This window comes from Schistocerca serialis, chromosome 6 (genome assembly GCF_023864345.2).
Source record: "Schistocerca serialis cubense isolate TAMUIC-IGC-003099 chromosome 6, iqSchSeri2.2, whole genome shotgun sequence".
NCBI classification, from domain to species: Eukaryota; Metazoa; Arthropoda; class Insecta; order Orthoptera; family Acrididae; genus Schistocerca; species Schistocerca serialis.
Genome location: NC_064643.1, coordinates 267,009,843 through 267,024,003, shown reverse-complemented (window position 1 = coordinate 267,024,003; position 14,161 = coordinate 267,009,843). Strand labels below are relative to the sequence as shown.

The 14,161-nt window shown below is 41.4% G+C and overlaps 1 protein-coding gene across 1 annotated transcript in view; it reads left to right on the top strand.

Moving 5' to 3' along the window:
• LOC126484819 (uncharacterized) overlaps window positions 1–14,161 on the top strand; it is a 182,667-nt gene that overhangs the window by 122,824 nt on the left and 45,682 nt on the right. Inside the window, exon 2 of the mRNA XM_050108416.1 lies at window positions 13,833–14,032. Coding sequence (XP_049964373.1) covers window positions 13,833–14,032 — 200 coding nt within the window. The remainder of the gene's footprint in view (window positions 1–13,832; window positions 14,033–14,161) is intronic.

Below are 14,161 nucleotides of genomic sequence, written 5' to 3'. Positions count from 1 at the left end.
TCTCATGAGAGCTAGTGATCATTACACTGACAATGATGTCTGAGTATTTTCGATCAGATAGTGTGTATCCATGATGTGTGGTGCAACTTGTGAAACATTATTTTTCGCTTCAATTTACAGTTGTCAAAAAGAAAGCTTTCTGTTATGTGGGTAACAAAAATTGAAGCAGTGTTTGCAAAGAATAGTTAATCCACAATGAATTCTGTATACATAAAAGAAAACATAAAATAATCTTAAAACCTTTCTAAAATTTTTATTTTTATGGGAGTCCACAGCCTCGACGTGTTTTGGGAACGAAAAAATTGTCCAGGTAACCTGTATTTTTTTTTATTATTACCTGTGCGATCGTCCTGTTTCGAACTCTGATCATTATCAAGCACCTGTAATAGGTTCAAAAATGGTGGCATTGGTTTATACATCAACTGTCTACAAGCTCTCACACATAAGTATACTCTACAATCCAAGCTACTTATGTATCTTAGGGATCCAACTTCGTTTTACATTATGATATATCACTGGTAGCTGTGGACAGGAATAAATCTTACAAAAACAATAGACTATTGTACATTGTTACGTCTATTAGTCGACACAAACAAAAAGACGTCGTCTCATAGTAGCTGTTATGATGTAACCATGATATTTGGAGCCTATCTATGGATAATCCATGACATTAAGCAAGCTATTGGCACCATATTCACTGGCATATTATGTTCAATATGCACTCATGCGTTATCTTATTTAAAATAGTGGATCGAAACTGAAACATCAAACGTCGTACAACATGTAATATTAAAAATTACACTAGACAGTTTAGACTACAGAAGATTATGTCAAGTATTTAATAAGGGGTACCCATCAGTCTATAAACAAAACAATACTGAAGTAGCAACAAGTACGTCATATTGTACATTATAACCAGTAAAAGGTGATATATATATATATATATATATATATATATATATATATATATATATATATACAAGGCGACTTTTTTTCTTTTTTGGTACGGTGTTATAATAAAACTAGAAAACCGTAGTTAGCTTACACCATATCAGCACAGTTATTTCACAATACAATATTTTGCGTTATAGCTATTGGTACGTACAGGTGCTATGTGAAGGAGTAGGGGCCAAATATACAACTTAATGTGCATAGTAGTTACAGTTTTGAGGAAAATGGTTTCATTTAGAGCTCATTCGTTTTATGTTGACATCACTAGAAAATGTGCCGGACATCCTCATGTGGCAAGTTAGTCATACCAAAAATTAAGACTTCCATTAGCAAATTATTAACAAGAGGAACAAACTGATGTAAACCAACACAAGTATTTATACATAATCCACTTGAAGTTCCAGTAACTGTACCTACAGAAAAAAATCTAAATTCTATATTGACAAACCAACTGGAGGAAGGGTGAGGGGTGTTCCAAATTCAGCTGGTTAAGATTATTGTTATTATTATTATTATTATTATTAATATTATTACTATTACACATTTTCGCCTCCAGACACTTATTAATTTGAATGTTGCATGATTATTCTTTTTTTTGCTCTTTCCAAAACCTCTTAATATTTAGGCTCTATTTCTTCTTCCTTTCCTCTGTCCACATTTTGCCTGTTTTCTTCGTTTCTTTTACTTCAGATTTGGTATTCATAATTTTAGTTCAGAATTTGTCTCTTTCATTTAACATTTCTATACTGATCTTCTATTCCTTAAAACCAAGTGGTTTTTTTATTGAATTTTTACTACATCAAAAATTCTTTTTGTGAGTCTCTCGTTGTTCATTCTAGGTATGTGTCCGTAGAATGTTAGTCAGCGTTTTATGATCATGTCTGAGAGCCTGTCTGTGTATTCCTATAATTGTCTGAGTGGTCTCTTCATCCATACGCCATGTCTGTGTACTGCTCCAAAAAAATTTCTGAGGATTTTACGTTCTATTTTTTGTATCTCTGTGATGCCTGAAGCTCCGATTGTGGTCATTTGTTATTAAGATTATAATATTAATAAACATAAAAGTAAAGGCCTCCAGATGTTAATGTATTAAATAACTAATTCACAATTCCATAACATCTACAAACTAGATTAATTATTGAGGAAAGGCAGTGGTTATTCCAGGTAAAATGACGTGACTAAGTTAAACGAGTAAAATAAGATTATGAGCTGACAGAAGTTACAGTATTATACAATCATAGTTTTTTGAATGAATATGGACCAAATGAAAGACTGAGAAATAATCGGAGTTACAATCCCAGACAAAAATGGTACAGATTAATTAAGATTACCATCTTAATAGGAGTCTGTGCCTAGGGACATAAAAGTATTATACAGTTCATTTATCTTGAAGAACTAAAACTAAATAAGTATTTGAACTTTTTAGATGTCCTCCCTCAGTCCTATCAAATGCGGATCCCACACCGCACAGCAATACTCCAGAAGAGGGCGGAAAGGCGTGATGTAACAGTCTCTTTAGTAGAGCTGTCACATTTTCTAAGTATTCTGACAACAGATCGCAATTTTAGTTTTGCTTTCGTCGCAACATTATCGATGCGATGTTCCAATTTAAGTTATTCGTAATTTTAATCCCTCAATATTTAATTGAGATTTTTGTGATCTGTCGTGTAACCCAAATTTAGCAGATTCCTTTTAGTACTCATGAGGATGATTTCACACTTTCGATTATTTAGAATCAATTCCAAAATGTTGCTCCACACAGATAACTTGTGCAAATCATTCTGCAGTTTGTTTAGATCATGTAATGGCTTTACAATACGGTAAACAGCAGCATCATCTGCAAACAATTTAAGAGGGCTGCTCAGATTGTCTACTGAACCGTTTATGTATATCAGGAACAGCAGAAGCCTTATAACTCTTCCTTGGGGACGTCACATATTACTTCTGTTAAAAAAAATTAGAACATTCCAATCTCATCTCTCGCTGTTTCAGCACGCGAGATGGTGTCACCTTTCTTACTTATGAGTATCTCTTAATACGAGCCACTTAATGACATGGTGACAGATGCATTGTGAGTAACTGGTCTCCGAATATAGTCTGGCAGTAAGTCAAAAATATGCCTGCAAGTGGGATCTGTTTTTGTATAATTGGACATGCAGCCGCCTCTGTGTTCGAATGGAACTTTCGTGTCAGCGCCATCTGTGATTTATAAAAACGCAGTGCACTTCTCTTGTCTCACTCACACTAATATTTTAGTGCCTGCCGTTTGGAGGGCTGAATTAAAATCTGAAGAGAGAGGTTTGATTTATAATCATGTTGTACTTTCTAAATTTTTCGTGAAATGGGATATGTTTTAGTCTGATTCATTATACGGCAAGCGGATAACGACAACAGATTTCAAGTTTGTTGTTTCATTCCTCCTCGACGCTAGGCATATTCTAGTTGTGTGTCAGACTGTGCAAAGGATAACATTTTTTTCTCCACACACACATGAAATATGAAGCTATGCTATTTATATATAAAAAAAATCTTCACCCTAATGTACTTTTCATATTATTAAACATTAAACCACTTCAAGGATTTTATTTATATTTTCTATCAAATGATCCGAGCATGATCGTTAGTTTTTAACTACATACCTTTTTTTGTCAGTCACAGTCGTTTCTTTAGTTCCCGCTAACAATTCCAACGATTGGTATCATCGTCACATATTCATTTGCTGATATTATCAGATGGCCATTTATCCAGGACGATCAGTCCAAACAGATCGTCACACAAGTAAAACACAAACACAGCTGGTATTCATGAATTAATCATGATGCTTGCAGCTGCTAGTCATGACTAACTTGTGGGCAATAAGTATGATTGAAGATTTACTTGCATGAACAGAGATCTATGTACTGAGAAATACAGGTCATTGTCCAACAGCGAATCACATTCCACTATTAAGCGTTTCAGATGGATCGTATAGAGGTTTCGAATACCTTGGAAGAAACCAGCGGTTGAGTTCACCGTGGACACTACATCGGACGTCCGGGATATCCTAATAGAATTTGTCATTTAAAGGGTTCTTCAAGAGATGAAAAGTATATAAACGGCAAGGACATGAACTGGTTTAGGGTGCGATGAAGGAAAACAGTCCTCCTATTGGGCCACGAACTGGTGAATGCTACAGGGGTATGGGGCCAAGCCTAATCCTGCAACAGGCACCTAGATCCATATGTGATATATTGCGGAAGAACACATCTGATCCTCTTCAGGAGGCGATCCAAGATGTCCACCTGGGAGACCACATACCTTCAGGTAGGTTCCGTTCGAATCACCTCTCGAACATCAAATGAGACAATCAGCATTGCGTACATGCACGTCTTCCTGCATATAACCTCTTTGGATTTCGGTGACCTGGACCTGGCATCTACATCTACATCCATACTCCGCAAGCCACCTGACGGTGTGTGGCGGAGGGTACCTTGAGTACCTCTATCGGTTCTTCCTTCTATTCCAGTCTCGTATTGTTCGTGGAAAGAAGGATTCTCGGTATGCCTCTGTGTGGGTTCTAATCTCTCTGATTTTATCCTCATGGTCTCTTCGCGAGATATACGTAGAGGGAGCAATATACTGCTTGACTCTTCGGTGAAGGTATGTTCTCGAAACTTCAACAAAAGCCCGTACCGAGCTACTGAGCGTCTCTCCTGCAGAGTCTTCCACTGGAGTTTATCTATCATCTCCGTAACGCTTTCGCGATTACTAAATGATCCTGTAACGAAGCGCGCTGCTCTCCGTTGGATCTTCTCTATCTCTTCTATCAACCCTATCTGGTACAGATCCCACACTGTTGAGCAGTATTCAAGCAGTGGGCGAACAAACGTACTGTAACCTACTTCCTTTGTTTTCAGATTGCATTTCTTTAGGATTCTTCCAATGAATCTCAGTCTGGCATCTGCTTTACCGACGATCAACTTTATATGATCATTCCATTTTAAATCACTCGTAATGCGTACTCCTAGATAATTTATGGAATTAACTGCTTCCAGTTGCTGACCTGCTATATTGTAGCTAAATGACAAGGGATCTTTCTTTATATGTATTCGCAGCACATTACACATGTCTACATTGAGATTCAATTGCATTCCCTGCACCATGCGTCAATTCGCTGCAGATCCTCCTGCATTTCAGTACAATTTTCCATTGCTGCAACCTCTCGATATACCACAGCATCATCCGCAAAAAGCCTCAGTAAACTTCCGATGTCATCCACAAGGTCATTTATGTATAGTGTGAATAGCAACGGTCCTACGACACTCCCCTGCGGCACACCTGAAATCACTCTTACTTCGGACGACATCTCTCCATTGAGAATGACATGCTGCGTACTGTTATCTAGGAACCCTTCAATCCAATCACACTATTGGTCTGATAGTCCACATGCTCTTACTTTGTTCATTAAACGACTGTGGGAACTGTATCGAACACCTTGCGGAAGTCAAGAAACACGGCATCTACCTGGGAACCCATGTCTATGGCCCTCTGAGTCTCGTGGACGAATAGCGCGAGCTGGGTTTCACACGATCCTCTTTTTCGAAACCCATGCTGATTCCTACAGAGTAGATTCCCAGTCTCCAGAAAAGTCATTATACTCGAACATAATACGTGTTCCAAAATTCTATTTTTTCTCTCCTTCTATCCATTGTTGTGTTCCAAGCATCGCGAAAGACCTGTTCAGGAAAAATGGGATTACTATGTATCATGCCGACTAGCTCTCCGCAAGTCTCCTTCATGACACCGTTCTATTCAGGAGTCAGGCCTTGAGGCACTAACTGCGAACATAATATACGCTCAGACAACTCTTCTGTTGCAAGTTCATAAGCAGCCCAGGTCTTCCTGGCCTTTCTACGTCTTCCACGCAGTCTTGACCGTCGTCGAAACGTTTGTACCAAATACACACGTAACATTTCGATAATGCACTGTTCCTGCACTTCTAGTGCGGCATATTGTCATATTCCCTTCCAGTTTTCCGATGTTCGTACATCGCTCCAGTTCACTCTCAGCAGAGTTGCTGCACACAAAATATGCAACTAAGAAACTTCACGAACGATGACGGACTGCCCTTGGGCAAAGTACACCGCATGCCAACAATTCATACACAACATTTATTGTTCACAGGTTGTACTTTGGGTTTCACAGGTATGACGAGGTCTTTGGATTCGCGGTGGGCGAAAGACCATTTGATGACGAAAGTAACTGACGAAAGCAAGCCAAACTAATGTGCATGTCATGGAACTCGTCTAACTGTTCCTTCTTTAGTTGAATATGCTGTGCTAGATTTAGCAAAGTGCATTTCGAACAATGTAACTTCCGTGTGAGTGATGCAGCGGTAATACAATTGATTTGCATTCTGTAGGGCACCAGTTCAGACCCCGTCCTACGGTTCATATATAAATTTTCCATGGCTTCCTTAAATCGTTAAAGACAAACTGCACAAATGACTCCTATGTAAAGGACACTGTCAGTTTTTCTTCCCCAGTCTGAACCTGTGCTCCTTAATTAATGACTTTGATATAGACGGAATGTTTGATCTTCCTTCCTTCAATAAAGTGATTACAAAATAACACATAGTACCCGCGTATGCATAACTAAATAATTATTCCAATTACAGGTCCACTGGACTCATAAAAGCTCCGTTTGAGATTTGGAAACAGCTCTTACTCCAAGGAGCTAAGCGTTTTTTTGATGCACGCTGAAGACATTTTCAACGTAAACTATTAACATTTGTTAGTTAGCAAACAATTCATATCAGAACACAAAGATGCGTAGATAATAAGTCGTTGTTGTTGTGGTCTTCAGACTGAAGACTGGCTAGATGCAGCTCTCCACGTGTCTATTCAAAGCAAGTCTTTTCGTGTCGGCATAAATACCTTTCTTCTACTGGCAGTCTGCAGTTTATATTATCTTTGCTCTAGCCGCCCGAATCACAGTACTCGTCGACTACTTTGGTCTGTTATTCCCTGATTTAATTTCCTCAGCATCGTCTGATTTAATTCTAAAGCTTTCCATCACCCTTTTTTTTTTTTATGTTCATCTTATTTCCTTTTCAAGGCGCTGTCCATTCCGTGCAACTGCTCTTCCGAGTACTTTGCTGTCTCTGACAGAATTACACCGTCATCGGAAAACCTCAAAGTTTTTATTTCTTTTAACTTTAATCCCTTCACCAAATTTTTCTTCAGTTTTCTTCACTGCTTGTTCGACGTACAGGTTGTACAACATCGGGGAAAGGCTACAGCCTTACCTGACTCACTTCTCAACTACTGCTTACATTTCACGCATCTCGTTTCTTATAATTTCTGTCTGGTTTCTGTACAAGTTGTAAAGAGCCTTTCTCTCCCTGTATTTTACCCGTGCTACCTTGAATTTCAAGGAGTGTACAGCAATATACATTGAGCTAAAGGTAACTTATTGAATAAATGGAGTATCCAGCAACACGGAGATTGCTAAAAATTACGTCTGTTGAGATCAATGAAATATATAAATAATGTAGAGTGAAATGCCGTAAAGTTTCGAATACTGCGGCACGAATGCAAGAAACACGATAAACATTCATAAGCAGTTGGCTACAAATTAATGTGAACCAGTCAGCATTCGTGAGGGCAAACGAAAAGAAGGGCCAGAATGAAGTAAGGCGCTGGCGTACCTGGTGCCTGGATACCGTGGTGCCGGAATGCGATGCCGGTGCTGAGGCGCACTGCTAGCAGATATGATATGAGTAAGCCGCAGTGTCGGTGCTTATGCCACAAGATCCGTGGAGCCGGTGCGCGGGCGACATCGATACCTGCGGGAAGTGGTGGCCGCGTCGAAATCTGAACTAGCGCTTCCTGCGCAGCCATCGGACACAGTTACTTCCTACCAACGACCCCCGTTGCGTCATTTCCTACCCGCAATATCGCAGCTCAGAAGCGACGCCGACGCGATGCGAGCAGGTGCGCCGCTGTTATAAGGTATCGCCACCGAAACAAAATTCTAGTTTTTTGTTTCTGTGACGAGATAGGAAAAGTCAAATGATCTACAGGAATTCCGCTCAATTATTTTTGTACATAAGTGTGTTTTATTTTTTAGCGTTCTTCGTACCAGACTGTCATGGGCGTAGTGATGCACATGACAGTCAAATTAAAATTTAAAATAAAAGCCGGCCGGAGTGACAGAGCGGCTCTAGACGCTACAGTCTGGAGCCGAGCGACCGCTACGGTCGCAGGTTCGAATCCTGCCTCGAGCATGGATGTGTGTGATTTCCTTAGGTTAGTTAGGTTTAAGTAGTTCTAAGGCTTCAAGCTACGGAAAGATTACAAACTTACTCAGTTTTCCTCTGAGTTAAGGAACTTACATAACAGATACAGATAGGAAATAAATTGCTATATCTAGCTCAAAAACAGCATCAGTGATAAAAGTAAACGCTTGTCTGTGCTGCCAACAAGAGTTTGATTGCAATAGGTCCACTCATATCGGTATTTACACTCCATAAGACATTACTGTCTTCCTCATGAACGACGTGATTCAGAATTAAAGTGGAAATTCATAGCGACTAATCTGAAGCTCTCGTATTATCGTGAGCTACTGACTGCGAAGTTGAACAACGACATTGCTTCTTCTACAGTGGCTGTATTACCTTCCCACTGGCGGGTTTAAAAGAGGATTGGAGTTCTGCTCAAGAACTCGCGAAGCCATCAGGTGGCTCTTGATCACAGTTCTTCCTTCTCCTTTCGTACCAGTTTTGGAGTTTTGAATCTTGTCTTGAGATTTTTTTACTCAATCCTAGTGTAAATCAAGACGGTGACGTCGTCATGAGAAACAAAACTGGTGTACTACGGATCGGAGCATGGAACGTTAGATTCCTTAATCGAGCAGTTGTAGGCCTTTTTTTTTTTTTTTTTTTTTTTTTGATGCGTCGTCAGTCTTCTGACAACCTACGTCTTCAGTTACTTGCTAGATGTGTTCCAGTCTCTGTCCTTTTCTACAGTTTTTGCTCTCTGGATCTTCCTCTAGAACCATGAAAGTCATTCCTACATGTCTTATGTCTTAACAGACGTCCTATCATCCTGTCCCATATCCTTGTCAGTGTTTCCCACATATTCCTTTACTCTCTGATTCTGCACAGAACCTCCCCATTCCTTACCTTATCAGTCCACCTAATTTTCAACATTCGTCTGTAGCAACACATACAGTATCAAATGCTTCGATTCTCTTCTGACAAGGTTTTCGCACAGTTCATGTTTCATTATCATACAGTGCTATGCTCTAAACGTACATTCTCAGAAATTTCTTCATCAAATTAAAGCCTATGTTTGATACTAGTAGAATTCTCATGGCCAGGAATGCTCTTTTTGCCTGTGCTAGTCTGCTTTATGTGTCCTCCTTGCACCGTCCTTTATTATTTTGCTGCCTAGGTAGCAGAATTCCTTAACTTCATCTCTTGCGTGACCATCAATCCTGATGTTAAGTTTCTCGCTGCTCTCATTTTTGTTTTTTCTCATTAATTTCATCTTTCTTCGATTTACTCTCAGTCCATATTCTGCACTCATTAGACTGTTCATCCCATTCATCAAGTCATGTAATTCTTCACTTTTACTCAGGATATCAATGTCATCAACGAATCGTATCACTGATATCCTTTCACCATGAATTTTAATCCCACTCCTGAACCTTTCTTTTACTTCCATCATCGCTTCTTCGATATATACGAGGGTTGGAACTTAAATAGTGGCAACTATTTATTCAGAACCGATATAAAAGAGTTACATGTTTGGACCTGTTACTGTCCTTCAAAGTAGCCACCAGCGTTGTGTAGATCCCATTGCCAGCGATGTGGAAGGCGTAGTATACCGTTAGCAGAGCCTCTTCTGTTGAAGGTACGAATGGAGCGGTCTACTGCCTGTCTAATCTGTGGAACAGTTCTGAAGTGAATGCCACAAAATGGTTCTTCGGAATCAAACCAAAGTCACAAGGACTTAAGTAGGGGAGTATGTTGGATGGCACAGTACTTCCCAGTCCCATCGACCGAACAGAGCAGCCACAGCTTGCGCTGCATGCGCGTGTGCATTGTCGTGTAAAATTATGGGTGGGTTGAGCAGACAGTGTCGCCGCTTCTATCGCAAGGCTGGGCGCAGGTGATGCTCCAAAAACGAACAGTAATACCGTGCACTGACGGTCTGCCGTGGAGTAACGTACTGCGTTAAGATAACACCACACGAGGATCACCATAACCTTCACCATAGTGGGGCTCTGACGTACTTTCGACTTTCGCGGCGACCTACAATCACGCCATTCGTTGGATAGGCGTTTCAGTTTTGGTTCGTACCATGTGGCACGTCTCTCAACCAGTGTTACGATACGGCGAAAGAAAGCCTCTCCTTCGCGCTCATAGTGCTCCAAGTGCGTTTGAGCAGCGTCGTAGCGCATCCATATCTACATTTCCGTCGTCATGCGGAATCCACACTGATACATACAATTTTTCGCATGCCCAGGAGTTCCTTCAGGATGCCAAGCACAGTCGTATGCGCTAAGCCGGTTTCATGGGCGAGCTCACGAATCGTATGGCGTCGATCACTGTCCACTAACGCGGCAACAGCATGAACTTCTTCTTCAGAGACGATAGGACGACCTGCCCGATGTATGTCTGCCACAGTTTGCCGACCTTCGTTGCAGGCTTTTACCCAACGTGCCACTGTTCTGTATGGCAATGCCGATTCCCCGCACGCTTCTTGAAGGCCTTGATGACACTGTCGTGCTGTACGACCACTGGTACATCCAATCTTGATCCAGCTCCGTTGTTCCTGTTTCGAAAGCGTAAAGACACCGTTACGTTAGACCGCTCGCTCACAAGTGACTGTGTTTCCGTCGACTGTGCGCACGCCTCCATTTCCTCGGAGGTAAGGTAGGTATGTCAACAAGTGTGCTATCAGTTACAATAGTGGATTCCATTGCATAGTGTCTCTAGAGCAGTGTTGCCATTATTTAAGTTCCAACCTACGTAGATTGAACAGTGGGGCTGAAAGATATTCCTGTCTTACACCCATTTTAATCCGAGCAATTCGTTCTTGGTCGTCCACTCTTATTACTCCCTGATGGCTCTTGTACATATTATGTATTACCCGTCTCTCCCTATAGCTTACCCCTATCTTTCTCATAATTTCGAACAATTTGCACCATTTTACACTGTCAAACGCTTTTCCAGATCGACAAATCCTAATATTTTTCTGCAGTCTTGGTTCCATTATCAACCGCAACGTCAGAATCGCCTCTCTGGTGCCTTTACTTTTCCTAAAGCCAAAATGATCATCATCTAACACATTCTCAATTTTCTTTTCCATTCTTCTGTATATTATTCTTGTCAGCAACTTGGGTGCATGAGCTGTTAAGCTGATTGTGCGATAATTCTCGCACTTGTCAGCTCTTGCAGTCTTCGGAACTATGTGCATGATATTTTTTCCGAAAGTCAGATGGTATGTCGCCATATTCACAAATTCTACACATCAAGTGAATAGTCGTTTTGTTGTCAATTCCCCCAATGATTTTAAGAAATTCTCATGGAATGTTATCTATCCCTTCTGCCTTATTTGATCTCAAGTCCTCCATAGCTTTTCTATATTCTGATTCTAATATTGGCTCCCCTATTTACAGACTCATGTTTCATCTTCTATCACATCAGAAAGATCTTCTCCCTCATACAGACTTTCACTGTATTCTTTCTACTTATCCGCTCTCTCGTCTGCGTTTAACAGCGGAATTTCCGTTGCACTCTTATTACCAGCCTTGCTTTTAATCAATGATTTGAGTGAATTTACCACATATCAAAATGTTCCTTGGAAACCACACAATAAACCTAACTATAAACAAGGAAGAAGGTTTGAGCGGCGAATTTCATTCACAAAATCTTCTCGGGATGCCAGAATGAATTTTCAGTCTGCAGTGAAGCTTGAGGTCGTTAGAAGGCGCTGACAGATGAAAACTGTTTGTCGGACTCGAACTACTACCCAGAAATTTGTTTCTGGTTCGAGGTCCCTTCCAACATACAGCTTTAATTTGCCAGGAAGTTTCCGTTATCTGTCGAGTAACATAATGGTCAGATGATGGAAACTGGAAAGCATTCGTAACGCTGCAAGAGGACAAATCCATAACCACTTCATAAGTGAAATGTTCCGTACGTAACTTCATTATTTCTGCTCTTCAAATTACGTCTACATCTACAGCTATATACATACTCCGCAAGCCACCGTACGGTGCATGGTGGAGGGTTCCTTGTGCCACTTCTAGTCCTTTTCTTTCCCGTTCCACTCGCAGATAGAGCATGGGAAAAACGACGGTCAATATTCCCCCGTGAGCCCTAATTTCTCGTATCTTATCCTCACACGAAATGTATGTTGTCTGCCGTAGGATCGTTCTGCAGTCAGCTACAAATGCTTGTTCTCTCAATTTTTCAATAGTGTTGTTCGAAAAGAAAGCCACCTTATATCAACTGATTCTCATTTCTGTTTCCGAAGTATCTCTGTAACGTGTTGTTCGAAGCTGCCGGTAACAAATCTAGCAGACCGCCTCTGAATTGCTTCGATGTCCTTCAATCCGACGTGGTACAGATCCCAAACACTCGGGCAGCACTCAAGAATAGGTCACACCAGCGTCCTATATGCGGTCTCCTCTGCAGATGAATCACAACACTTTCTTAAAATTCACTCAATAAATCGAAGTCGACCATTGTCCTTCCTTACCACAAACCTCACATACTCGTTCCATTTCATATTGATTTGCAACGTAGTGTCCAGATATTTAAATGGCGTGCCTGTGTCAAGTAGAACACTATTAATGCTGTACTCGAACACATCACGGGTTTGTTTTTGCTACTCAGCCCACTGTAACTTACATTTTTCTACATTCACAGCCATCTGCCTTTCATCACGCCAACTAGAAATTTTGTCTAAGTCATCTTGTATCATCATACAGACACTCATCTTCGACACCTTCCAGTTCACCACACCATCACCGGCAAACAACCACAGACAGCTGTCCACTCCGTCCGCCAGATCATTTGTGTATATAGAAAATAATAGCGTCCTCTGACACGTCCTTGGAGCACTGCTGACCATACCCTTGTCGCTGATGAATACTCGCCCCGAGGACAACGTACTGGGTTCTATCACTTAAGAGGTCTTCGAGCCACTCACGTATCTGGAAACCTACTTCGTATGCTCCACCTTCGTTAACAGTCTGCAGTGGGGCACCATGTCAGATACTTTTAGGAAATCTAGAACTATGGCATCTGCCTGTTGCCGTTCATCCATTGTGCTCAGTATATCATGTTAGAAAAGGGAAAGATGAGTTTCACACGAGCGATACTTTCTAAAACTGTGCTAGTTCATGGACATAAGCTTTCCGGTCTCTAGAAAATTTATTATATTCGAGCTCAGAATATGTTCTAGAATTCTGCAGCAAGCCGATGTTAATGATATTGGGGTGAAATTTTGCGGGTCAGTTTCTTTACCCTTCTTATATATAGGAGTCCGTTGCAAGTCAAGTTATTGCAACTCATAATGTTGCGAATATTGTCAGCCTTTTGCTTCGTAAATGCTCTCTTAATGAGGTAGTACTGTGTCTGTGAGGATGCCATGTTTCTTTCTTATCTTTTCCTGTCGGTGGCAGCCCCAATTACATTCCCAATTTTTGGCAACAGTGCAAACTAAACTATCTATTTCGGTCCATGCTGTTAGAGTAACTTAGGAAGGAGGCAGCTAAAGCGAGTAGATGCAAGTGCCTCGCCACAAGGGCCCAGCCACCATCTCTGAGACCGTTCCGCGGATACTGGGAGGAGCGCAGCATCCAGTGGTCATTGTTGCGTGCAGGCGCCCGCCGCAGACCGCGTCAAAGGAGCGCCGTCTCTGGCAGTCGCCAACTTGGAGCGGGCTCTCTCTGGTCCACCAGTGTTTGCCGGCGAGCCGCCGGCGCCTCTGTTGCCCAAAACTCGGCACAAAGAAGGCCTGCGACGGCTAATGCGGGCAGCAGCGGGCGAGGATGTTGTGGCGTCCCCACAGCGGGATCTGAGGTAAGAGGGCTGGGCAGCTCTGGACCACTACAAGATGCACAGCCTGAGGGCGGAGCGCATTAGCTTGCGGTGGCGGGGACCCGCCCACAATTAACTCTGCTCTACGAGTATCATCCAGCAACTGTTCAC